Genomic DNA, 25876 nt, shown 5'->3' with positions numbered 1-25876 from the left:
CGATTTACTTGTTTTGTACACAGCAAACACTTCAATCGGCAACTGGCTCAGCTTGGCAGTCTTTGCTGATACCCTTTAGCCATAAATATTTAGAATATTAAATAGTTGCCAAGGCAAGTTGAAACGTCGTCTGCTGATATCCTTGAACAATTTATAAACTTTAAGTATTTATAATATTTTAAAATTAACTTATATTTTCGATACGCACTTCACATCTAATCTCACCAAATGTAGAGAAAGAAAACAGGAAGGATATTTAAAACAAAATACGGTAAAGTTTGTTATGCTAATTATGATATATTGTTATAATATGGATACATTTACAACAACTTTTCTTTTCGGTCAAAAAACAAGTTAAAATTGCGACAGTAGAAGTTCTTGGCAGTCGCTGCAGTTTATATTCTATAAGTACATATTTAGAATAATAACTGCTTTTCTTCCTCAGCTCTTTAGTTGATATACTTTAAGTATTTCGAATATTTTATAACTACTTTTCCCTTCAGTCAAAAAACAAGTTGAAATTTCGTCAGTAGAAATTCTTGTTGCCAGGTCGCAGCAATCTTTCCATCTGTGTCAGAGCAGCAGCCACTGCAGTAGCTCATTGGAGAATCGGCTCAAATATCACTTGGGCTGAAGCTAGAAGCTTGCTTGGCTGGCATCCTTTTTCCCTTGTCGTTGTTCTTTTTTCTGTTTTGCTGCTTTGCTGTTCTGCTGTTCTCTTACACGACTTCCATTTGGGATTGGCCTCGGCCCTTGTTGGTCATTAATCATGCGCTGTGAACGACAAGCGTATAAGTTACTAGCGCATTGGCCCAAAAAAGGCCAATGGAATGGAGCTCAAGAGCTCTGCTCTTGCCCTGGCTTAGGTCACTCCTGTGTTGGAGGCTAACAAAGAAAGTAGTATATAGAGCTAGCATATTGCTCAACAAACGCCTAATTGGATGCAGATGCATAACGTGCCACATACATATTTCGCGCGATTTGCGCTCCGTTGAGTTTTTCGGCAATTTTCCATTGCGGGCATGCAATGGATTTGTGTCATAACTGAAATAGCATTCGACTGGTTGCACGCGATTTTCTAAGCGCATCGCCAGCTACAACAATTAAAACCAGTTTTCACTTTTACCACCAATAACCCCAAAACCCTTTTCCCTTCCTGGCCAACGAACCAAGGAACCGAGCAACAATGCGAGCATTTTCTCTACTCGCATGTGAAGTGCAGAGACAGACAGATCAGAGTGCTGAGAACATTTCGCATTGGAATTTCTATGAGTACACCCACAATGGACACTCAGTGCACTCACAATGCACTATTCACTATTCATACTCCAAAGCCAGCAATGAGTTTGCCATACTGGCCGTTTGTTGAGCCGTCAACAGCCATTAGCACTTTGGCACATAATTGATACGTGGCCGGGCCATAAAGCAAAATGCATAGACAACATATACAACCATACACACACTCTCGCACACACTCACACACACACACATCCATATCGACTGGCGACTAGACACTTGGATCTCAGAAAATGACGTTGTAAAAATGGCAGCACGTTGAGCGGCTTTTTCATGCTGTGTTTTTCCCCGGCACAAGATTTTCTTATACAACACCTCGGGGGCGTTTTGTGCCGTTTGCCATACGACACCAAAAGAGATGAACAACAACTACAACAACAACAACAACAAAAGCAACAAGAACTTAAGAAGGGCTGGGATCTCTCTCCAGCATCCAGCTTGCAGCTTGCACTTGGTGTATGGAGTATGGAGTATGAGGTCTGCAGTCCGCAACGTAACTAACAATTTATTTAATATGCTGTACGTGCGCTTTAATAAAAGGCTCAATCAATCTGTGCGCGAAGAGCAACAACAACAACCACATAAATCGAAACAACAATAAGAATATAACAAAAAAAAGTGAACCCTATGAAAAAAATCAAACATGTGGGAACAGCACATTAACAGCTGCTCGACGCAGAGATGCTCTTGTCAGTTTATTTCAATGCTTAATAAAACATTATCTACAAGAATTTATAGCAACAATTTGTTACAATATTCGCAGTTAATACGATTAAGTTTAAGATTAATAATTACACACACAATTTAAAAAAAAATATTGAGAAAATATTCAGATTATTGAAAGTCCATCAATTTATGTTAAGACAATTAATCGAAAAGACATTATTATATTATTAATAATTAATAATTTTAAAATTAGATTCAATTCTTTCTATTAATAAGAAATATACTGATAAATAAGTTCAGGATTGTTCTATTAATATTATATGTTATTAATATTATATGTATTTCTATTAATAAAAGTCATTCATTCCAGTTACTTGTTGTGAATTATGAACTTATTGAATTATTATTTCCTTAATAATATGAATATTAATTAAACCTTACAAATAATTTTAGAATTTAAAGAAATAATATAAGAAATTAAATAAATTTTCTTAACTTTAAGATTCTCTAAAGCAAATGTTATTATGTAATTTCTAAATTTAAAAGTAATTTTTCCTATATCGACAGCGAATAGTCGACTTTCAATAAGTAGATAAATATAGGTCGACTTATATGAAAACAAATTCAAAGATTGTTTGATTTCCAATAAATATTTTAAATATAATATAAAATTATAAACAGTTTATTGTTGTTCCTTATGCTCTACAAGCAAGTTTATTTTGGAATTATATGCATTTATTGCATATTAATATTTGGCGTGGTTTTTGTTGCATGCTGCATCGCGCAGAGTCAACACTCGAGTTTGCATATGCCACAAGGGCATGGCGAAGAAGAAGAAGAAGCACTTTGAAGTGTGCATACAATGTCTGAAGTGCTTGGGGCTTGTGATGCGAGGTGATGTGATGCTGGGTCGAGCTTGAATTTTAGTTTAAGTTTAAGTTTGAGTTTGACTTTGAGTTCGAGTTCCGACTCGGAGTCAGAGTCCGAGTCCGATACCAAGTGTAGTGACAGTGAGACAACAGCGACGTCGTCGCTGACTTGATGACTGCGTCGATGTCGATCCTTTGCCCCTGTCCCTGCCGCTGTCGCTGTCGCTGTCGCTGCCGCTGCAGACAGCGTGTCGAATGGGATATGTGATGGTGCAGCGATGCAGTGTGTGCAGCCAGCGGCTTGGTGTGGGGCGTTTTGGTTGCTGAACGGCTTTTCGCTAATGAAGCCATAAAGATATGTATTATTCCTATGCCATAAATTTAGCTGAGCCGCCTTGCGCTTTGGTTATGACACCCACATGGAAATGGAGATGGACATGGAGATGAGAGGAGCAGCCCGAAAGGGGTAAACAGGAAAAAGAGCGTCCCTTTGCATCTGGCACGTCGCCGCTGTGATTATCTGGCAAATGTTTATGCATTTGACGATGGTGCTGCATTTAATTTTTACAACAATTAGCCACGCAACTGCTAAAGCCCCGAGAAGAACGCTTAATGCTAACGCTGCGCTGCGCTGTTGCTGCTGGCCATGTCTAACCCTTGCCTTAAAGGTTCTTATTCGATAGCTGTTCCAGCTGTTTTTAGCTGTGCTCCCTCTCTCTCGTTGTCGCTCTCAAATGCCTAACAAGGTGTCAATATCTTAAAAATGTTATCTTTCTGCACATAAAACTCAAGCGGATCATAGTAAATCAGCCTTTGGTAGGCAGACGATGGCCCAGGCTCTAGCTGTGACTATGGCTTTGGCATTGGCTTTAGCTTTAGCGTTGGCTTTGACGATGGCCTGGCCAGGCCGACGAGCCCTGCCCAGCTAGCCAAAAGAGATTCAACAACAATGGCCGACCGATCCAATGGAGCGAGCAATGCGCCTTTTATACGCCGGATTTACGAGCCAAACCGACGACGTCGTGGCCAAGAAATATTCGATGGCCAGGCAACGATTAAAACGGACTCTTCACGCATGCGCGCGCACACACACACACATACTTACACAAACATAGCACTAGCGATGCTGCTGCTGCTGCATAATGGGCAGCAGCTTACAGACACAATGCTGTTCAGCTGTTTAGAAACAGTAGCAATTAATGCAAATTATTACATTTACAAATTGTGAATCTCATTTTATTTTGGAAGCGAAGACCTCACCATTCAGTATTCTCTTTACAGTGTAATTAAAGTTAATATTTAATACCAGCTTTAATATAATAAAATAAATAAAAATAAAACACATTTTATAAATATTTTAAGTTTAGTCTTTCAACAAATATAAGAATAGAAAACCATATATTTGCACATTTTATTAAAAATAACTCTGATACTATTTAACAATCATATTTATTTATGGTCAGAACAGTGGACTAAAAATTATTATTAAATGTATAAAGTAATGAATCAAATATTAAATTCAATTTTATATTATAAATAATAATAATAATTTTGTTTTTCTCCATTATAAGTTATTTTTATTATTTATTTATGAGTGTAGAATCCATGGAGCAAAAAATTCCTTCTTAACAATTTAATTTAATTTGAAAGAAGCCAATGCTTATATAGACGTATGAGAAGTAGTCTGTTCTTCTATATAATATTCTTGAAATAAATCAATTATAGGCAGAATTCTGCATTGAAAATAATTAAATGAATATAATTTTTGATCGGAAATAATATGAAATAAATTTCAATAACTTCCGTATATATAATATATATAATATTTTAACATATAATATAATATGTATAATATTCTAAAAATAAACAAGTTTTAAGTAGTACAATTTAAATAATAATAATTCATCGACAGATCACTCCAATGAAAATGGTTAACAAAATTGAAAATTATTCTAAATTATTATTATTATTATTATTTATTTTTCTACTCAGAATTACATTCACTCTATTTATTTGGGGTGTCACAGAAAACACTTCCCCTCGAATTCCACTTCAATCTCACTTGTAGGTGCCAAAATCCTAAATCACTAGTGATTTCTGTGGCACCTCTGTATAAGAAATTTGACGCATAAGATTTTATCTCAATGTAAAACATTTGTTGATTTAATTTAATTTCTTTTTTCTTTCCCATTTTCTTGACTCATGAATATTTAATTGCAATTTAAACAATACTTAATGAGCAGCTCCCCCACTTTTGTGTCCAGCATTGTAAAAAGGGGCTCGCTAGCTGCCTGCTTGGCTGGGTGTTTGCCCTGGCAGCATTTGCAACACCAGAGCGGCATCGACATGAGCATCGGCATCGACATTGCACTCAGCTACAGCTTCAACTGGGGCTGGAGGCATGCATGGTGCATGGCCAGAGGGAGACGAGGGAGGGAGAGAAGCGGGAAGGGGGGAGTCGCATCATGTGCGCATTGCACGCACGTGATTAAAGCGCAGCCCCGTTGAGTAAGTTGAAGGGGACAGGGGGGAGAGCCCCGCTGAAGCGGGCGTGCGAGCTCTGCTTATAAATCAGAATTCTCTGCGCTGCTCCCAATGACGTCGACAATGAACTCGAAAAGCCGAGCAACTGCGGGTACGCAGCACATATTGATAAATAAATAAGTTTTGCCAAAGGCTTTTGTCTTTACAAGTAACTTCAGTTGCTGTTCCTGATGCAGCTTGTTTTTTTGTTTTTGTGTGTGTTTTTTTTTGTGCCAAGTTCAATGCACTTTATGCAACTGGTTTAAATTAAAATTTGAAAATTCATTTTGGTTGATTTATGTGCAGCATCTCTGGTTGCACGTCGAGTCGCCTTCTTTTATACTGTTCTTTTTTTTGTTGTATAGTATATATTGAGCAAATTAATATCAGAATGCTTTACGATGCAAATTATAAGAGCCCGAAAGAACCTTTTTGCGAATCAACATTCACATTTCAAACGGCGTCCATGGCTGACACTTGACCCTGGCGCCGGATCGTCTTGTTGCCAATAAATTAAGGTGTTCAAAGATATGCCGCAAGGAGCACAAAGCAAACAACAACCAGAATAAACAACAAACAACCAGAAATCTGGTTTGCCAATCAATTGACTTCAAACTTTCATATAGAACACGAAAGAATACTGCAAAGTTTTTTTTATTCTTTCTTTTTCTAAGATGCTGCAATTTAAAATTATTTTTCTCATTTCATACTTAGCATTCTTGCTGGTAAATTACAACCTCATTTTGAAAGAAAATTACATCTTCTGCGCCTCTGTCAATGTCAACTTAGCTGCCGCCTAATCCCAGCTTATGCCGATTTAATATCTGTCTGCCTTCAGAGCTCTTTAATTAAAGTGTCGCCTGGCCAACTCTTTAGCATAAGCATAATCCTCAACCTTAAGCACTTAGCCTCAAACTCAACAAAATTCTAGCTAGCTAGTTTTGTCGCGTCGCTGACTACGCATTTTGCCGCTTCGTTGCACGATCAAATTTCAGTGTGCTCCATTGACAAACCGGAGACACATTGCGTTAATAACTGATGACTGCACAGCGAGTTGTTGATTTGGCTCGTGCGCAGGCAAAAAAAAAAATAAAAAAAAGAGTTAATTATCTTGGGCTCACATTTCATTAGCAATTGGCTAAGATTTCCTTTCAAGTATGCTGACTTTGCAAAAATGCCAAAAAGAATTTCGAGTATAATTTTTTTTTTTTTCAAAAATTTCACTCTGCATTTCGTCGAGTGTAGTTTGCGTCTACTGTTCGTTATGCAAACTTATAAAGTTCGCTCCTTACATGCTTTCTTTATCAACATCAAAACTACACTGTGAATACGAATACCGATATGAATAGTGGAGTGAGTGTGAGTACTACTCATAAATGCGTGTTAGGTATGCTGACACCTCAATCTGGCAATCAGTCATGTACAGTTCAGTTCTGTGGCTGATGCCGACCGCTTGTGGCAGGCAGCGCAACGCACAACTTGGACTACACCTTCATTTATGTGACGGGACAAAAGTGTTGGGGCATGCCGAAAGGTTATTTACCCGCCTTTACGTCAATAATGGAGTACAACAACGGACTGACAGCCGGCCGGCCGGCTGACTGGCTGACTGCCTGGCCACAGTTCTAGCTTAGACAGATCTCCACTAACGATACCGTATGCGGGGCAGTTGCTCTCCCTTTCACCCCTCTTCACACTCCCACTACAAGAGCGAAGTCAACACGATCTACATAACATTTGCTGCGGCTAATGGCTCGTTGTGCGCTATGCCAAATATGGATTGGAATGGAGATGGCTGGATGCGGATTTGTTTCTGGATTTAGATTTCGATTCGGATGACCAACGGCCAATGGGCAGAGTGTCCAATAAATGCGTACACTTTGCAAAATAAATTCAAAATTGCTAATAATAATTACCAATCCATTGTACTGAAAAATATTTCTATCAATATTTATGAAAAAAAATGTTTAAAAAAATAACAAGGATTCTCAAAAAAATGTAATGAATTTCTTCATAAGTAAAAAATAAGTTCAAAATTAAATAATATATTTCATTTTATTTAATTAGTGTAATATATGACATAATTATAAATTTAAAAAAAAAAATTATCTCTAAAAAGTAAGGTTTTGTAAACACAAACAAAAAATATAATAATTATTGCTATTATTACGACAAGCTAAACATAATTTTTATTTGTAATCTATTAATTTAGTATTCGTGGAAATTTAATTATTACGACAAGCTAAACATAATTTTTATTTGTAATCTATTAATTTAGTATTCGTGGAAATTTAAAATTTAAAAACATCTCTTTTTAATTAATGTGTTTTTCGCTGCTATCGACATTGATCAGGCAAAAGTGTAAAAGAAATTTAGCAGGTCGTTAACAATACAAATTTGCGGGGCCATTGCCAATAATAATACTTTCGAATGTTGCATTGTTGATAATGGATTTGCAAGTGTAAGCTCGACTTGATTCTAACGGTGCTCCAGAACAATAAAAGCTGAAGATCAGAATGTTGCCGCAGCTCTCAGCTGAGTCTGAGAAGAGTTGAGCTGAACTATATCGATATATCATTAGCAGTCTTTTGATTTACAATCGCCTTTGTTTTGGTCTTTTGTTGGGCCCATTTTGGCGAGTGGTTCGACTCTTTGGTGTTTGGTGTTCGCTTAGCTTAGCACAATAAATGTGCCTGAGTGCGGCTAATAGCACTTTCCAGCCAAAAACCAAAGACAACAACAACTGAAAAGAAGAATACTATTCACATATGCAGAACGAATGAAAGTGTTCTCTATAACAAGCTCCAATTCGCTTCCAGACAGAGTGAAGAGGGAGAGCAAAGCAGAGCAGCGCAGAGCAGAGCAAAGCAAAGCAGAGAAGAGATCAAACCAAAGTGTTTGGTATGAGTTGCAAGCGACTTCAAACATGCCTCAAACGGCTCAAGACTGAACCGGGGGGCCAAAGCAAAGGCGAACTTGCAGAGCGGACCAAGACACCAGTCGATGTTGGTTGGGCCTGGCGAGCGGACGTGACGAGCGCGTAAAACGTAAAAGGCGAACACAAAACGATACGATAAAAAGCGATAGCGTTGAACGAAAGACGAAAGCGAAGACGACGAAGAAGAAGTAGAACGTGTAAACGACGCGTTTCTGTTTTGTGACTGTGCGTGTTTCTTACTGTGTGAGTGATTTTGTGTTTGTGTGTGTATGTGTTGAGCATGTGCAGCATTTGAGTTAGCACGTAACGGGCGTAACGGCGACTACTCGATCCAAATGGCCAACTGGACTCTGGCCAGACGCTGGATCGAGGCCAGCAGACTGCTGCTGTTGCTCTTGATCATCCTGCAACTGATTGCAGCAACGCCAGCGGCGCGCAATCCCAACACCAACTACAACACAAACGGCAACAACAACAACAACAATGTGAATAATAATAACATTTGGCGACGCGTGCGTCTCGTGACCAGCGTTAGCGCCAGTTCGCCTGCCCAGGAGCGAGAACGCAATGCTTATCAGCTGCTCAAGGCCAACAATAGCAGCTCCACTTCAACAACAACAACAAGCACATCAACAACAACGACGTCGACGACGACATCGACGACGCCTGCGACACCGCGTCGCAGTGCCAAGCAGCTGCTGCGTCGCGAGGATCAGCTGCATGTGCTCGAGGGCAATGTGTCGAGTGCGGCGCGCTTGGAAATGTCCACGGAATTCTTTGTAGTGCCCACGTTGACAGCGGGCACCAGGAGCAGCAGCGGAAGTAGCAATCGCAGCAGTGTCACCACTACAGCCACGCCCACGCGCAGTCAGGGCGCCCGAGCACGCGCCGCCAATACGCCGCGTGCCACACAGAGCAGCAACGGAGCAACTGGCAACAGCAATGCGACACCGCCCAGCATTGTGTCCACCACTCAGCTGCCGTTCGCCGGACTGCGTAAGGAGGTGTGGGTGGTGCCCGTGCTGGTGCTGGCCAGCTTGACCATGCTAATGATGGGCGCCTTCGAGATCTTTGTGCTGTTCAAGGCTTGGCGCACTTCGCCGTCGCGTCGCCATCTCTTTCTGGGTCAAATGCTGCTGCTCGGTCTCTTCGCCTGCGCCGGACTCGGTGCTGTCATCACAGCTCAGCCCACGCTGCTGAGCTGCGGCGCCATACGCTTTGGCGTGGGCGTTGCCTATGCTTTGGTCTTTGCCGCGCTGCTCGTCAAATGCGTATTCCTCATCAGTCTGAACGGTGGCGTATATTTGCCTGCACCCTATCAAGGATTGTTGTTGCTCTTTGCGCTGCTCATTCAGGTGGCCATCGGTGCGCAGTGGCTGCTCACGCAACCACCGGAGATCTACACGACAAGTGTGCCGGTGATGGGCAGCGGTTTCCTCTCCACGACTGTGGCATCGCAGACCAATTACTCCGCACTCTTCTATCCCACATCGTATACGACGTTGGATGGCACGCCGGAGATTTATACGCGCATTGCGGCTGTGAGCACTGTGTTGATACCGCTATGCAAAACTCAGTTCTCGGAGCTGCTCTTCTCGCTCATCTACATTGTGTTCCTCATCGTTTTCATTGCGGTGCTGGCGATCAAGTCGCGCGGCATACGCGACAATTATCGCGAGGCGACCTACATCGGACTGGCCATCGGTGGCGCCATTCCCATTTGGCTGGGCTGGATGCTCTGCGGCCTAGCTGTGGCAGAGCGGCATAAGGATGCGTGCATTGCTTTTGGTTTGGTGGCCACATCGGCCACTGTGTTTCTGGTGATGTTCATGCCCAAGGGCAGGCAGCTGGCGGCAATGGGCAAAGAGGGACTCTACGTCGAGGATCGCGAGGAGCAGTTCAGTTCGTTGAGTCGCGCCGGTTCGGGCTATTCGCCGTCCTTCTTCCACTTCAAGCCCATCAAGTACGGCGTGATGAGTGGCTGTGGCATGCCCAATTCGGCAACGAATACGGGCCAGGGACTGAGCTCCAAGCACTGCTCCAGTGCCAACAATGGTGGAGGTAAGTCTCTCGTTCAGTGTTATCTGATGTTATATCGTTTAGCTTAGGCTTAAAGCACTCTTTGGAGTTTGTCACAATTGCGTGCATCGAATCGCATTTGCAGGCCAGACACAATCGTAGTCACAGACGCAGTCGCAGACTCAGACCCAGCCTTAGCTGCAGGGTGTCCCTCGCCTCAGCTGTCAGTTGCTATTAATTTTGTAATAACTTTCTTTTCTTGCTCCACATGTGCCGAGGGGTTGCGGGGAGGGGGGTTTGTGTGTGTGTGTTGCAAGCCTCGAGGCGAACTCTTGAACTCTTTGTTGTGTTTATCTGCTCGTTCGGTCTTTCTAAAAACAAAAACGTAGAAAAGCAAAAGTCTTGACTTTCAAACGGTAGCCAACACACTGCACAGTGGTCCAAGCTGCAACTGTTAAGTCCACAATTTAGGCATTGTGCACATAGCAAGCTCATTAATTATAGAGCTTAATGTTATTGTTTGGTATTTTACAAAGTTTTTCAGCAATTTTTCTTAAATTTCATACAAACTAAAACAAAAGACTTAGGCAACGAACTTGTGAGACATTTATACAATTTGTAAACTTTGTGATGTTTGTTTTAGGCATTTTAGTTATTGTTAAAATTGTATATCGCTCAAGGAATTTCATAATAAATTATTTTAAAGAAAGTATCTACAGATAAAAAACTTGGCTAACTAAGTAGAAGAATTTTTGGATTTTGTTGATATTCCATGACTTTTCCTACATTTTATGCAGTCAAAAATGAAGACTTAGGAAACGAACTTGTAATTAATATGAAACATTTAGGGGCTTGATGTTTTGTGTTTGTAGAGATTAACATTATTGTTTCGTATTATCGACATACAGAAAAAGATTTAACAAATTCCATATTTCATTAATTTAAATGAAGAAGCTACAAGCAAAAAAACTCAGTCGTCAAACTAGCATCATTTATTATATTATTCTACAAATTATTTAGTTTTTTTTTTATAACAGTCAAAAACAAAAAACTTAGGCGACGAACTTGAGCTTTATATTCCATTTTTTTTTTGTTTTCTTCAGAATATTTGAACCATATAAAAAGAATATTTCTTGGAACAAAGAGTTATGGGTTTGTATTCCCCAAGCTAAGAATTTCAAAGAATTTCATAATTTCACGATGATACAAATAAAAGATTCAGGCAATGAACTAGATACATTTTTTTATTAGCTTAACTATTGTGGAATTATTGTAAGAACTATAAAAATTCCTCTGCAATTATTCCTTTTTTTCTCTGCCAAAATCAAAAGACTTAGGCAACAAACTTGACACACATTCACAACGAAAGGAAAACTTCGCCGCAATAAAGCTCAATTGTAGATAGCGCAAATTGTATATCATCAATTGCTTATTGCTGCGCCGCTATGCTATCAATTTTGTGCCACTGTGCAGCGACATCAACTGGGCTTAAAATTGTTTTGCCATGCCGTGTAATTGTTTGGCATATTAATTTCCTCGAGGCCGTCGTGTAAGCCAAGTGTAAAAAGAGCACTCACACACTTACACACACACACACATACACACATGGAGTTATCCATCTGTCTATCTGCCAGTCTGTCTTTCTGTCTGTCTCTCCGTCTGTCCCACTGTCTGTTTGCCTATCTATCTGGCTGTCTCTATCTCCATGTTCATTTGTGTGCTCGCAACGGCTGCTTTCATTTTCGTTGGTGAGAACGTCGCACAAGTTCGTTGCCTAAGTCTTTTGATTTAGTTCCCTCAGCTACGGCGGCTTTCTTAATAATTTTTGATAACTGCTGCGGTTGCTACTCTTCTACTTGTTGTTGTTGTGCTAATGGAGCCATCAACGAGATCATATTTATTAGCTAGATTTCACATCTGGTCATTAAATGGTGTTAAATGTCATTGTCAATTTGTGGAAATTGGCCACGACCTCCGACAAAAATGGCGATAGTCAAAGTGGCAAGTGAAACGTTGCCACGGGCAAACAGAATGACATCAAAGGAGATCATTTCATTTTGCCAGCATTTTTGTTTGAAATTTCTAAACAACAACAAAGCCGATCAGCAAACAAAACACAGTCTTTTCTTTTGGCTTTCTAATGAAAGCAAAAACAGTTGGATAAGTTGGCAGACAGCAAGAGGGGGGGGAAGTAATGAGTGTGCGTGTCCGAAACATGCAACACACATTTTTTACACTTTTACGTAATTTAATTAATAAAAATCCATTAAATTTATGGTTGCATTAAACAATTAACAACAATATTTATAGCCCAAAAGAAAGTAAATAATTGAATAAATACGAATTCGAAATGCACTTTCTAGGGTTGAGTAAGAGTCTACTTTAGTTGAATAGAATTGTTTATTGCAATAATTTAAATACATTAATAGCAATTGCTTATTTTTAATTAATTGTTTATAGTTTATGTCAACACTTGACAAACAAAGTTGTATGTTAATTAGAGCTATTCAAAACTTAATTAATTTCCAAAGCTTACAATAAATATCAATTAATGTCTAAATACTTAATTGCTTATCGATTTTTAATGCGAAAACGCAGAAGCACAAATTGCATTATTTAGTAACGGATTTGTCATGAGCAAACGCAATTGATGACTCGCCATGGGTTATTCTCGGCGTTTAAGCTGCCATAAGCCAACTTACGTAACAATTCTTCTGGTTAGGGTATAAATGTTGCAATAATTTACCGAATTATAACACTGCGCCGCTGGGCTTAAGTAGGAAGCGTTGCACATGGCAGCTACTTGACGATGACTTTATGTGTGTGTGAGTGTGTGTGTATGTTAGATTGCAGCTCATGCCACGCATGAAAGCAAATACAAGCGATACAAGAAGCAGAGACCTAAAGCCATAGCTGGAACTGGAGCTGGAGCCGCGCACAGCCCACTGCCGAAACGCTTCGTCTCACGCCAAGTGCCTGTGGGCAGCCTCGCTCTCTGCATCGACTGCGTTGCAGAGCAAAGAAAGCAAGGCAAGCAGAGAAGACAGCTAGACAGACAGACAGACAACAAAATATAGGTAGGTTCGTAGTATATACACACAGATAGATAAATGAAAGATATAGTACTTTTGCCAGGCTGCATATATACGTCAAACTGTCTGCAATTGAAAGTGCATTTGAGGGTAACAGCAACAGCAACAACGACAACATCAGCTATGACAAAAAATATATAAAAAAAAAAACGAAACTCAAAGACAAATGTCTGGAGACACAGAGCACAAAATCAAAGTTGGCACAGGGCTTATAACAAGCCGGAGATGGAGATGGAGATGGAGACGGAGCTGAGCTGAGCCAAGCTGAGCTGACATTATCGGGTACCGTCCCCAGGTCCGGGCCTCTGGCATGTGTGTGGGTTGTAGTTGTGATTTGAGCCAACCGAAGCCAAGCCAAGCCACAGCGCTGAGTGAAGTGACTGAGGTACAGGCAAAAAGGGTTTTCGCTTGATTAAGGGCAAAACAAAAATCAAAATCCAAATAAAAAAAAAACTGGAGCTGTACGTGGGTTGCAAAGTGAAGAAAACAAAAAAAAACGAAAACGTAACAACAAACAAATTTACATAAACCAAAGTCAAAAGCAAAAGTAGTTGAGTAACAACAACAAGAAGAAAAAAAAAAGACTCAGGAAACGAACCTGCACAGAGCAGCTCAATTTGCAATGATTGAAAGGCTTAAGAACATATGGAATGTGCTATCTGATTGAATTGAGAGCGAGCGCAACAAAAAATGAAATATCCCAAGTTGTGTCGACTTTTGATGGCAGTTGCGATAAACATTTTTAAGCTTCAGCAGAAGTCCAGTCATTAAATCGTAATCGAGGATAAACTCAAAGGCAAATAAATGAACCGTTCTAATATAAAGCACAGTCAAATGGTTTCTAATAAACCCACAAGATCAAATTTCCTGTCAAACAGCACAAGCATACCTGCAACTCTAAGTATGTGTGTGCGATTGTGTGTGTATGTGTGTGTGTGGTCGTTCTCAGTAAGCAGTTCGGCACATAATTCACTGAGCAATTTGCAACAATAAACTAAACGACAGCTAACGGCGTTGACGCCAAGGAATGAGCCAAAGTCGAAGTCGAAGTCGATGCCGAAGTCGAGGTTGAGCCACAGACTCCGAATCACTCGATGATTGTTGAGGCAAAGGCAAACCAAAAGCCAAAGACGAGGAACGCAGATTGACAGCTTCAGCTACAGCTACAGCTTCAGTTTCAGTGCTTGGCAGAGCTCACTAGTCGGGTTGTTGTTGCTGTTCGGCTGTTTGGTTGTTTGTTATTGTTGTTGCGACGCGTCGCCAACATGGCCAAGGATCGGCTGCTGAGTTGCTGACTCGCGATACGGCCGATATGAGCAGGCCGGCGGTTGCCGTTGATTGAACGCGCATAAACCGCTTGAAAAGAGTTCAAGGTTGCTCGCTTTAATTGAAGGCGCATTGTTGTAACAGCTACAACACCGCCAACCTGGCCAACACGACGACAGCAACGACGACGACTACGACAACGATGATGATGACGATGACGACGACAGCAACAGCAGCAGGGAGCAATGGAACAAACTGAGCGATGACAGGCCTAGTCACAAAAATAGACACTCAGAGGGAGGTTCAATAAATATGTGGGTTTCACCACACAGTGCAACAACAACAACAAATGTCGTAAATCAGCTAAATAAATACATTAAGATCTGTGCAAGAAGTCTGCAAAATATCAGCAAAAACTATGACATGAAATCAAGTAATAATTAAGGAAGTCTGCCAAGAGAATGACTTTCCATAAATGTTTGTTTATTTTATTTTCTTAATGCAATTATAAATGTGGGTTACAAGAAAAACTTAATAATATTTCCAATATATAAATTGATTAATTAAACACTAAAAGCTGACTCGTAATTCTGTAATCTGTGTTCGTAGCAGCCAAATAATTAAAGACACCACTGAATTAAAGCTAAGCGCATACAAGCAATAAATAATAAACTTAATGACACAAAATAGGATGATCAACACTTTTGTCCATTGGGCAGATAAGCCCTTTACGCAGCTAACTAAGTACTCAATGAACTACCCCATTATTTAGGTACTTCCGCCGCGGTTGCATGATGAAATCATTTTTTTCGTGTTGTTGCGTCTCAGTTGAGTTTTTTTGTTCAATGATGTGTCGTCGTCAGGCACTTGAACTGACGATGGCCACTTGGTCAGTAAGGTAGAGGCAGAGATGAGGATGAGAGATGCATCTGCCTTGTGGCCTTTGTTCTATGCGACGGCACATTTTTTCGTAATTTTATTGAGTGACTTTATGCCAGGCAGCTACATACATAAAATCAATCATTCATGCCGATGGCTGCAGCAACGACAACAGCAGCAATAACAATAACATCCAATAATAATAATAATAATAATCGTAGCAACAACAATGCTAATTCACTTACTTGTATTGCGTTGTCAACGTGCTTAACCGGGAGAAGGTTAAGAGCTCTGCGGAAGTTTTTTTCTTCGTCTCGTCTCGTCTTGTTTCGTTCGTTGTTTATCTTGGGGATATGTCAATAGTTATCGCTACAATAAGCCGCCTGAGGAGGCCATAATGGCATATCGATTTAACTGTGCCGACTTTGAGACTTCAAATATACTTGAGAAACTGATCGATCTTTCAATGTCAACAAAACAAGCAAAACTTTAAGCTTAAGCGACTCGACGAAACGTAAAGAAAGTTCTGTTATAATTAACATAATTTCTGATATTTACAAGAATTATTCATAACAGAATCATCACAAGTTGCACAAGTCTTTTGTTAAACAAATTGTGGGCCATCAAAAAGCATGTCAACAGTTTTCCCAGCTTTATCTAATGATTTGATAATTGAGCTCGAATTAGTTTAAGAATTAAGGCAACTGTTTTCTAGGTGTGAAATGTTAAATAAATATAGATCTCAAAATGAACCTCTTATTTCTATAGAATTGTTCTTGTGAAGAAAGAAACAAGTTTGTGCCCTCAGTCATTTGATCTGGCAGTGAAAGAACCTTCATAATCATGTAATACAAACGGCAGCCTTAACAAATTTTATTGACCTTCGAATAGCTTTCCAAAAAAAAGTTGTTTTGCTAATGAAACTTGAATCCGAAGAAGAACTAAAAACAATTAATAATCGATATCTGTATGCGAAATAGTTATTGATTACTATGACTAAAAAATGTTCGTTATATTTTTAATAATATTATAATGTTGTATCATCAATCTATCGTTTAGAGTTTATTCAACTGTTTTCCAATATGTCCAATACACAACATTTACTTTTCTTTTGTCAAATTCCCCAATTTGAGGCCCTATAAACAACAATAACAGAAAAAAAACTAAAACTGGCTTGATTGCTTCGAGTGGTTCATTGGATTGCTTTGACCACCAGCATCAGCTGTCAAAAAACAGCAAATATTGGAGATGGAAAAAAATCGATTAGCCTCAATTGTTCTAAGCCCTCTTCAGCAGCACAAACAAAAAACCAAAGACTTAGGCAACGAACTTGAAATTGAAAAATACTACTCAAAAAAAAAGCAAGGAAGGAAAACAAATTGAATTGAACAGAAAATGGACAGCAAAGAACTGAGAACTGAGAGCTGACGATGGCGATGGCGATGACTATGGCGTAACGTACAAATCTGTGAAGTACGTGTTGCTGAGTATCTGTAGTATCTGTATCTATATGTGTGTGTGTGTGTGTGTGTGTGTTGGTAACTTAATATATGAGTCGAGTAAACGCTGCAGCACGTGCTTGAAACGAGCGTCGCTGTATATTACCACAAAATTATAGCGGTTTTGCAATAACAACAGCAGCAGCAGCCCAGCCACAAAGACTGAGACTGCGACTGAGTCTGAAACTCTTGGATGATATTTAAGTTTTGCGCCTAGAAGTGGACTCACAGAGCTGGGAGCTGGGAACGATGTGGACAACGACGGCGCCGTTGTAAACGTAATCGATAACCAGTTCCGAATTGTTGCAATGAAACCGAAAGCGGAAAAGCCAAGCGATTGAAGCAGTAGTCAACCAGTTAGCCAGCGAGCCAAGCGAGTGGAGCAACAGCGGCAGCCAATGAGCCATGCCAACTGCATAAGTTAAATTATGACGCTAAATTGGCCAAGACCAAACTGATGCTGCGTACGGTATCAGGCACTCACTGATTTGCGGTTAATGCCACAGCACAAGCAGCACAGCGCTCGGATAATGCAAACTGAATTGTACTTATGTTAGCAATTTGAAGGTCAGACGCCCTTCCTTAGCCGAAATATGCAAATTGCCAACTGTGTTATCTTACGTTTGCGCTCGCGTTGCGTTTGCGAGCATGTGAAAAATGCAACTCTTCCGCTTAGGCCTCTAACTGTGGCTAGACCCTTGCTCTCGGCTGGCTAAAAGCGAGCCACGTTCATGACAATGAACTCTGCACACATTCAGTTAGAGAGTGAGAGGGAGAGAGAGAGCTCCCAACGAACGTGGCCAATTAGTTATAATGCTGCTTCGTGATATCACAACATCTGGCAACTCACTCTCGAAGCACACACACACACACATTTATAGAACCCAGAGTAGTAGTAGTCGGGGGACGGAAGACCCCAGAGTTGTACGAGCTGCAGCCAATAAGGAAAAACTCGACGCTCGCCAAGGAAATTACTCAAGTCTGCAAAGTATGTACGAGCAACAAACAACAACACTAACAACAACAACAATACTCTAAGCATACTTGGCAGCGACTAGAACAACGACAATAAGAACAACAACAACAAGAGCGAACAATGACAATCTGCACGTAGCAATCAGTCAACGTGCGGCAGTTGGTTTAACTTTAACTTGTTGCCAGCGATACTACGTGTGAGACTCAGCTAGCGAGAGAGAGAGAGAGTAGCGAGGGGTGAGAGACAGATAGAGGGGCGAAAGAAGGGGAAGAGGCGGGCAGATCCGGCAACGAACGACAACTGCAAAATGCAAAACGTGGAAAAACGTTAGCGGTTAGTTGACTGTCAATAGAGATGAGCAATTATGTGATTTTCATGGTCAAGGTGGAAAGAAAGAAAAAACGTTCAACTTGCCAAATGGCAGATGAAAATGCCGGAAAAGCTTTGAAAATACCAAAGCGTATAAACAAAGGGAAACTGCACAGTTATCTGTCATTATAGGTACTCGAACAACAAACACAAAAAATTGCTAAAACAATTTAATTTCGATTGTTTGATTTAAGCAAAATACAATAAATTTCCTAAATATATACAAAAACAAAATACATATTTTATTTGGCTTTGTAAATTAATACATATTTCTCAGATTTTCATAATTTTTCATTATAAAATGAAATCTTAATTTAAACTTCAAAAATTAAATTCAAATTTCAAAACTTGGAACAAAATATTAAATTTGATTAAATTTCACTACTTACCTCTTAGTTGATTTTATTAATTTTAATAAAAACTTTTAATATTCATATAATTATTTGTGAATAATATAAATTTAAAAAAAAAAATACAATGCATTTTTATAAACATTAATTCATTATATACATTTTATAATACAAATTACTTTATTAAATTCTAAATTATCGTATTAAATTCTCATATTTTTAAATCTTGTGTTTATTAAATTTCAAAACTTCATTTAACTGAAATTCAAAGCTAAGAACAAATATTGAATTTGCTATATCTTCAATATTTGTCTCGTAATTTGTTATATATATCTTTCAGAGCTTCCAATATTGCTAATTATTTAATTGGATATATGTAAATACAAATTTCTTAAATATATATTAAAAAAAATAATATTTATTTTGTTAATCTTTTAAATATTTTCTACACTTTGCAGTCCTTTTGAATATTAATATTAAATACATACTTAGATATTCCAAACTTAATGAAACTTAAATGCAAAAATAATTTAAAATTAAAATAAATTTAAAATAAATCTTTTAATTTTGATAGTTATTTATTAATAAAATTTCTTTTAATAGTACTATGATAAGTGGCTCTTACAGTCACTGCAATTAGTTGCCAGTCACTGACAGTCACTTGTAGTCACTGTCATCGCTAGCGAACTGTAACTTTACGCCCACACATGCAAAGTCTGGATGCACCAATACGAATGCAGTGCGGAACACGCACGAGTTGAGTCTGGTCATACATATTTGCACTTAATTAGCCATTTATTTTTGCTGTTTTGGCTCATTTTCTAGCTGGATTTTATGCAGTTGTCGTTGTACTTGTTGACGTTGTTGTCGTTGTTGTTGTTGGTGTCCAGAATAGACAGCTGTGGCAAGTGGCAGCAGTCGCAAAGTGGCATATTTTATGCAAGCGAGCATAATTCATAATGGTAAAGCGAGCTAACTGACAGACACTTTAGCACAGACGCGCAGAAGCTGGTGAAAATCTCATTTAGTTGGCTCTGCAAATGTGGAATCAGGCAGCCAAGAATTAAGCCAAATTTGCCGCTTCAGCTGCAGCAGCAGCAGCAACAAACTTGTTTGCAAATGTGCAACACACACACAACACACACAGACAGAGAGAGAGAGGTGCATATGTATTTTCATTTTCTGACACATAATTCCAGATTCACAGCTCGTGCGCTGCCAGGGCAGCAAGCAGAAACAAGCGAGCTTAATTGCAGTATTTGTTCTAAGTTAATTAGAAAACCAAGACGGCCACAACTAAACCAGCCAGATGGAAAGGGGATAGGGGAAGGGAAAGGAGGGAGAGACACAGAGGCCAGTCGGGGCATAGGCTTTTGCAATGGCATCAGAGAAACCAAGTCAGCATGTGTGTAACTGCTGCATTTAACACTGTCAAGAGTTCAGCAGCCAGGCAGGCAGCAGCCCAGTCAGCAGCCCCAATCTGAATCCCAGTCGCCAGCTTCTGCCTCTGCCTCTGCTCTCAGAGCTTAGCAGAATTTCCAACGTCGACGTTTTTATTTATCTCAGCCTCTGTTATTTTTGTTCAGTTTTTATGTCATTAACATACTTTACTGCACGTGTGAGTGTGTACGTGTGTGTGTGTGTGTCGTTTTCTTACATTGCCCTGCAAGCTGTTGAAAATATAATAATCATAATTTATAAGCCATGTCTGAAAAATCGGGCAGCGACAGGCGAACAGCCGGCTGATTGGCTCGCATTTGTTTGGCTTTGCATGTTTTACTTTATTTATTTATATACCTTGTGTATAACAGATGCGGAACGAGCGAGCTAATGATAAGCTTGAAATTTGTGCACAAAAATAGAATTTCAAGTGCTGCCAAACAAAAGACTTAAGCGACAAACTTGATGGTGTAGTTACCTAATTACTGACAAGTTTGTCTTGTTCGCACTATAATGTAATGTAATTGTTGCTAAAAATACTTGTCTACTGCTAATTACAAAGCTTATGCAAACAAAAGACTTAGGCGACAAACTCAACTCGCAATGCAAAAGACTTAGGCAACGAACTCGTGAGCGCAGTTAATCATGATTATACAAAATGTTATTCATAACACTGCAAAACTAAAACAAGATTTACTTAACAAATATTTACAAGTTTAATTGATCTGAATCGAGCGATAGCGGAGACAAAGCACACAGCTGCGTCTAGTGGGAAATACTAATTTTAGCTATAGATTCTCAGTATAATTAGAGCCGCAACTTGTTTTGTTTCAGCTTAAGGTCTATGTTGTTTGTTTCTATCAGCACATCTATTTTTTTATTTTGTATTTTTTCTGTTTTGTTTTTTGTTGCTGTTAACTCGCTTAATAAACCATCTTGTTAAATGGTTGAAACTAATGGAGACTAGTAAATCACGCGAGCTATTGATAAGCATCATATTTGTGTGATATATACACACATAGTTCAATGACATGCGGAGTTATATGATCAGCCGGATCGTGGTTGAGAGAGGGGACTCTGATCTCTGATGAGTGCAATCAATTATATGCTTATGCGAACTATAAAATGTCATAAAACAGTTTCTTATAAATCGATTTATGCTGTTAATGACCTTGTCGTTCATAAATACACACGCAAACTGTAATACGCTAAAGACAAACTGACGCTTTAGGTTTTTGCTCAATACGCACCATAATCAACAGACTTTCTCTATGGCTTGAGGGTGTTATAAAGTTGGCCCATTGACACGAAAGGTTTTAGCTCAGATTTGGCATCATTAAAGCTCACCATAAATTGCTGCTTAACTCTCTGCATTTTGTATATCTATGGCGCCTAGGCAAAAGTGTGAAATATGACAGAGTAATTTTGGTTTGTTTTTTTCGGAAATTAGGTTGTGTGTCTGGCGGCCAGTTGGGTCAACGCGGCTAATTAGTGGTCGCAGCTACATAAGTGGTCAGTGGTCAGTGGTTAGTGGTCTGAGCCGCAATGTGTGCCCAATGCAGCCATTGTGACATCTTTTTTCGTTTTTCGTTATTTGATATATAAAATCTCGTTTACGATTGTTATGAACTTAAGACATTTATTTACCTTGCACTCAATTCATTTTCATATATATATACCATACATTTTTCTATCACATTTTTCTTTGTCAATCCATCAAACATCATGATCATCATCATCATCACCAACATCATCATCTTCATCTTCATCATTATCATCACGTTCATCATCATTGCGACATACAAAAAACACAATCTTATCATTACAACGGCAACAACTTCAATACCAAAATCCAATGGTCACCCTCATCGAATTTGTCAACATCATCCAAAATTCTCGACACGCTCACGACTCACACACACATACACACACTCGCACACACACGCACGTACACCTCAATGTACATTACATAATCTTTTCATGTTATTTTTGTTGATTTTTATTATTTTATTCATCAATCATTTTGAATATCTTTTTCTCATTTTTGGTTTTGTTTCCGGTATTTTACCTTTTTCAAATTTAATTAAATTTACATTTATTGTCAAACCCAACACAAACAATACAAAAAATAACGAACGACACACATCTGTATGTGTGGCACAACCAAAATAATTACTGTACATATATTTACACACTCTCTATATATATATATTTATTATTATACTCGTATGCCTATGTGTATATGTGTGTGTGTGTGTCACGGCTGGGTTTGATTTTGGTTTGGATTTGGTTTGGAATTGCTATCGATAAAACGCACACATGCACGCAACTGCACACACACACACACAATACAACTTCAACAAAACCCTATGCACACCAACAACAACAACAACCACTTGGGCTCCGGGCCAGCAGATCGAGTCGCTTTGGTCACCGCCGCACCGCCGAGCTATACACGTATGTATCACTATTTTCCAGCACATTTGAGCGCGCACCCGTTTTGCTATTACCCACCCGCACCACCACCACCACCACCGCCCGCACCGCCCACACAGCTGGCCACACCGCTGACCCTCAAACAGCTGGGTAACTCGCTTACCTCCATGACACAGGCAACGCAATTGGCCAAAACGCTGCGCTATGCGCCAGGTAATAACATACTAGCATTCTTTTTTGTTTATGCTTAGCTCTTTATATTAATAGATCAATAAAGGCGGCAGTAAATTATTCAAGCAAACAGTTGTTTAAACCTGTTATCATTTTAAGCTATAAAGTATTTAATAATTTAATAGAAGAACACTTGGTTTGGTTGATGAATAGAATTCACTTTTTAATTTGAAAAATTTGAAATACAATTTTTGATTTTATTATCTGCAAAATTAATCTTAACTATTCAATACATTGTACTTATTAGGAGTAAGAATTTTTTTTTAATACCTTATTTCTTTTTAAAAATACTTATTAATTTGCCTTTACAAATTTGAACTCATCTTTATCAGTTATTTCCTTGATACATTATCATAACATACCTCCTATTCACTCTTTACTCCCTCCACATCAGGCATGTTTATACGACCCGACGAAACGAACCTTTATACGACGCTGGAGCCCACATTGAGCAGCAATCCGAATGTCTACTTCCAGCGAAGCGGCGCTGTGCATCCGGGAATATTGTACTGATTGAAGGCAGGCGAACAGGAGTCAACAGAGAGCCACCGGAGCTATCGAGAACACTGGAACTGAGTATTTTTTCGTAATATTAAGATGCAGCACATAGCGCTCCCTTCCCATACCCACACCCATTCCCTTTACCCCTTCCTCCCTCCCCCTCTCATCTAACCCTAATACGGCTCCCAAGGAGCAGCAATAAGTGAATGATGATTCAATTGAATAGTGTAATACTTTTGTCATAATTGCTAAGCTCATAGTTTGTAACGAATTCAATAGCATATAACAGATATATATACTTAAGATATCTTATGATAAAATATGTACTGGAATTTTGATATATTTCAGCGACGACTCGAAATGGATTTGCAATTTGTAGTCCTAGTTAAAAGACAAAAAAAAACAGACAAACGAATAAGTTTAAATCGAAGCATAATTCACCATTTACACAGGCCATATAAGTATATAGTACGAACGTTGATCTAATCAGTTGATATTGACTATAGCTATTCTCATTTAGTCTGCAATAATGGTGAAATTAAGAACTATATATATATATGGTAGATATCGATTGTTGCAGCCGATCGAAGAGAATTTAAGTAATGTAATTTAACAATCGATATCTATTATGCAAGATCTACAATAAAAATAAATAGAAAATAGAACTAAGAATATCAAGTCTAGATGATTTTTTTGTGTAGTATTTTATAATTTGTGTGCAAGTTTATAATAATTTAATAATTGTAATAATAATAATCTTGATGATTTCTGACAGTTTTATAACGCACTAAGATTTATGCCTCCACGAGCAATTAAGCCCCCAATAATAATAATGGTCAACACAATTTGTTTAGCCAAGTAAAAGATCGTTTAAGCGAACACAACACAATAATGTTATATGTATGTACATAATGCCCCCGGGCAAACACACACAGACACACTCAAGCACACACAAACACGATGAGCAAATACTCTCAATAAAAGCTGATAAAAAAAAAATAAAGAAGAAAACACAAAACAACTGAAAACAACTTACACTCAATTACGAGTTGTTGTACCACACAACGATTACGATTACAATTGCAATTACAATTACAATTAAATATAATTGCAAATTATTGGCATTGCAGCGCCTATTAACGCCTTCAAACAAACAACAACAAGAGGCCTCAGTAACTGGCATTGTCTATAGCATAGTCTATGCTTCACTTCAGATTGCAGTGGAGTGGATTGGACTTGGGAGGGGGGGAGGTAGAGACCTATATTATTGGGATGCCGATGCGGCAGCGGCGCTGCATGTTTCAAATAATTTCTTAACGCTTTGAGAGATTGGGTGCCAGTTGGCTAAACGTTAATGCTGCGCTATTATAGCCAAGTTCTAAGCGTAAGTGCCTTAAAGCAATTCCATTACACAGCAAACAGTGGCATGGGCCAAAGACGCTTTGAGAGGGAAAAGGATTAGCCTTTTCTAATTCAATTGAGATTCTCTTTAAATGTTTTTAAAGTGAATACAATGTATAAAGAAAATATAAAATATAAAAACAGCTATAGGAACTTATTGAAACTATTTTAGATAATAAAGTATGTTATATAAAATCGTATATTGAATCCGTGGCGAATTTATGGATGGGAAGATACAATTTTAAGTATGATTTCTTAAATTGAATTAAAGAATAAATTTAATAGTGTTGCTTGAAATTAAATCTTTTTGGAATATATAAAAATAATAAGGATGGATATCACTTATAGAAACTATGACAAAAACAAAGCACTAACCTTTTTTTTTGAAGAAAGTATTTTGTATGTATCTCGATTTTGAAATTTTGGATTATGGACTAGACGATGAACTTTTAAGTATAATTTCTGAAAGTAATATAAAGTATAATTTTTAAGGAGTAGCTTGACATTCTTGTTGAACTTTTTTGAAATGCATAATATACATAACGATACATAACACTATCAGAAAAACAGTAAGAAATCTAAAAGTATGAAATAATTTTTCGAGCGAGTGATTATAAATCATTCTTATGCTCATTTTGAAGTTAGATTATTGAGTAAAAGATGAAGTCTTAAATATTATATGTGAAATTTATATAAAGAACTATTGCTTCATGTTATTGTTGGATGTTTTTTTGGAATGTATAAGAATTATAGAGAGGAATTTTGTTCTTACAACTTTTTGTTATAAAGCCACACAAAAGGCTTTCAGTTCTTTTTGCTTTTGTTCTCCAGACTCTAGAAAAAATTCCCCTACTGCTAACGCCACTGGACATGGCCAACGCCTATCAATTGACCTTATAAGGCGAGACACAAACACAAATGCATGCCGAGGGCGTGTTGAGAACGGGCAAAGAAGTGATCCAAAGACTTGCAGCCTCGCATTAATTAAGTGCAACAATGCAGCATACAGAGTGAACACTAAACACTGAACCGAGTACAGATGCGAATGCTGGCTGAAGATGGACACACATAGTACGTAGTACTTACATAGTTACGAGAACCACATAGAGAAGAAGCACATCCACA

General features: G+C 38.7%; 1 protein-coding gene across 3 annotated transcripts; it reads left to right on the top strand.

The window, feature by feature from the left end:
* The first annotated feature begins 8364 nt into the window (after positions 1 to 8364).
* LOC132791258 (uncharacterized) lies at positions 8365 to 24534 on the top strand. Of its 3 annotated transcripts, none has more exons than XM_060800104.1 (3): positions 8365 to 10353; positions 22661 to 22831; positions 23244 to 24533. In XM_060800104.1, exons 1-3 carry the CDS (start codon positions 8628 to 8630, stop codon positions 23360 to 23362), a joined length of 2016 nt encoding a protein of 671 aa, XP_060656087.1. In that variant the 5' UTR covers positions 8365 to 8627; the 3' UTR covers positions 23363 to 24533. The 3 variants fall into 3 exon arrangements, with proteins under 3 accessions (XP_060656087.1, XP_060656086.1, XP_060656088.1); XM_060800103.1 differs by having other exon boundaries at positions 22598 to 22831; positions 23244 to 24532; XM_060800105.1 differs by lacking the exon at positions 22661 to 22831 and having other exon boundaries at positions 23244 to 24534.
* The last annotated feature ends 1342 nt before the right edge of the window (positions 24535 to 25876 follow it).

This window comes from Drosophila nasuta, chromosome 3 (genome assembly GCF_023558535.2).
Source record: "Drosophila nasuta strain 15112-1781.00 chromosome 3, ASM2355853v1, whole genome shotgun sequence".
Classification (NCBI taxonomy): domain Eukaryota; kingdom Metazoa; phylum Arthropoda; class Insecta; order Diptera; family Drosophilidae; genus Drosophila; species Drosophila nasuta.
Note: the sequence above shows the minus strand (reverse complement) of the source record. Positions and strands in the feature narration are given on the sequence as shown.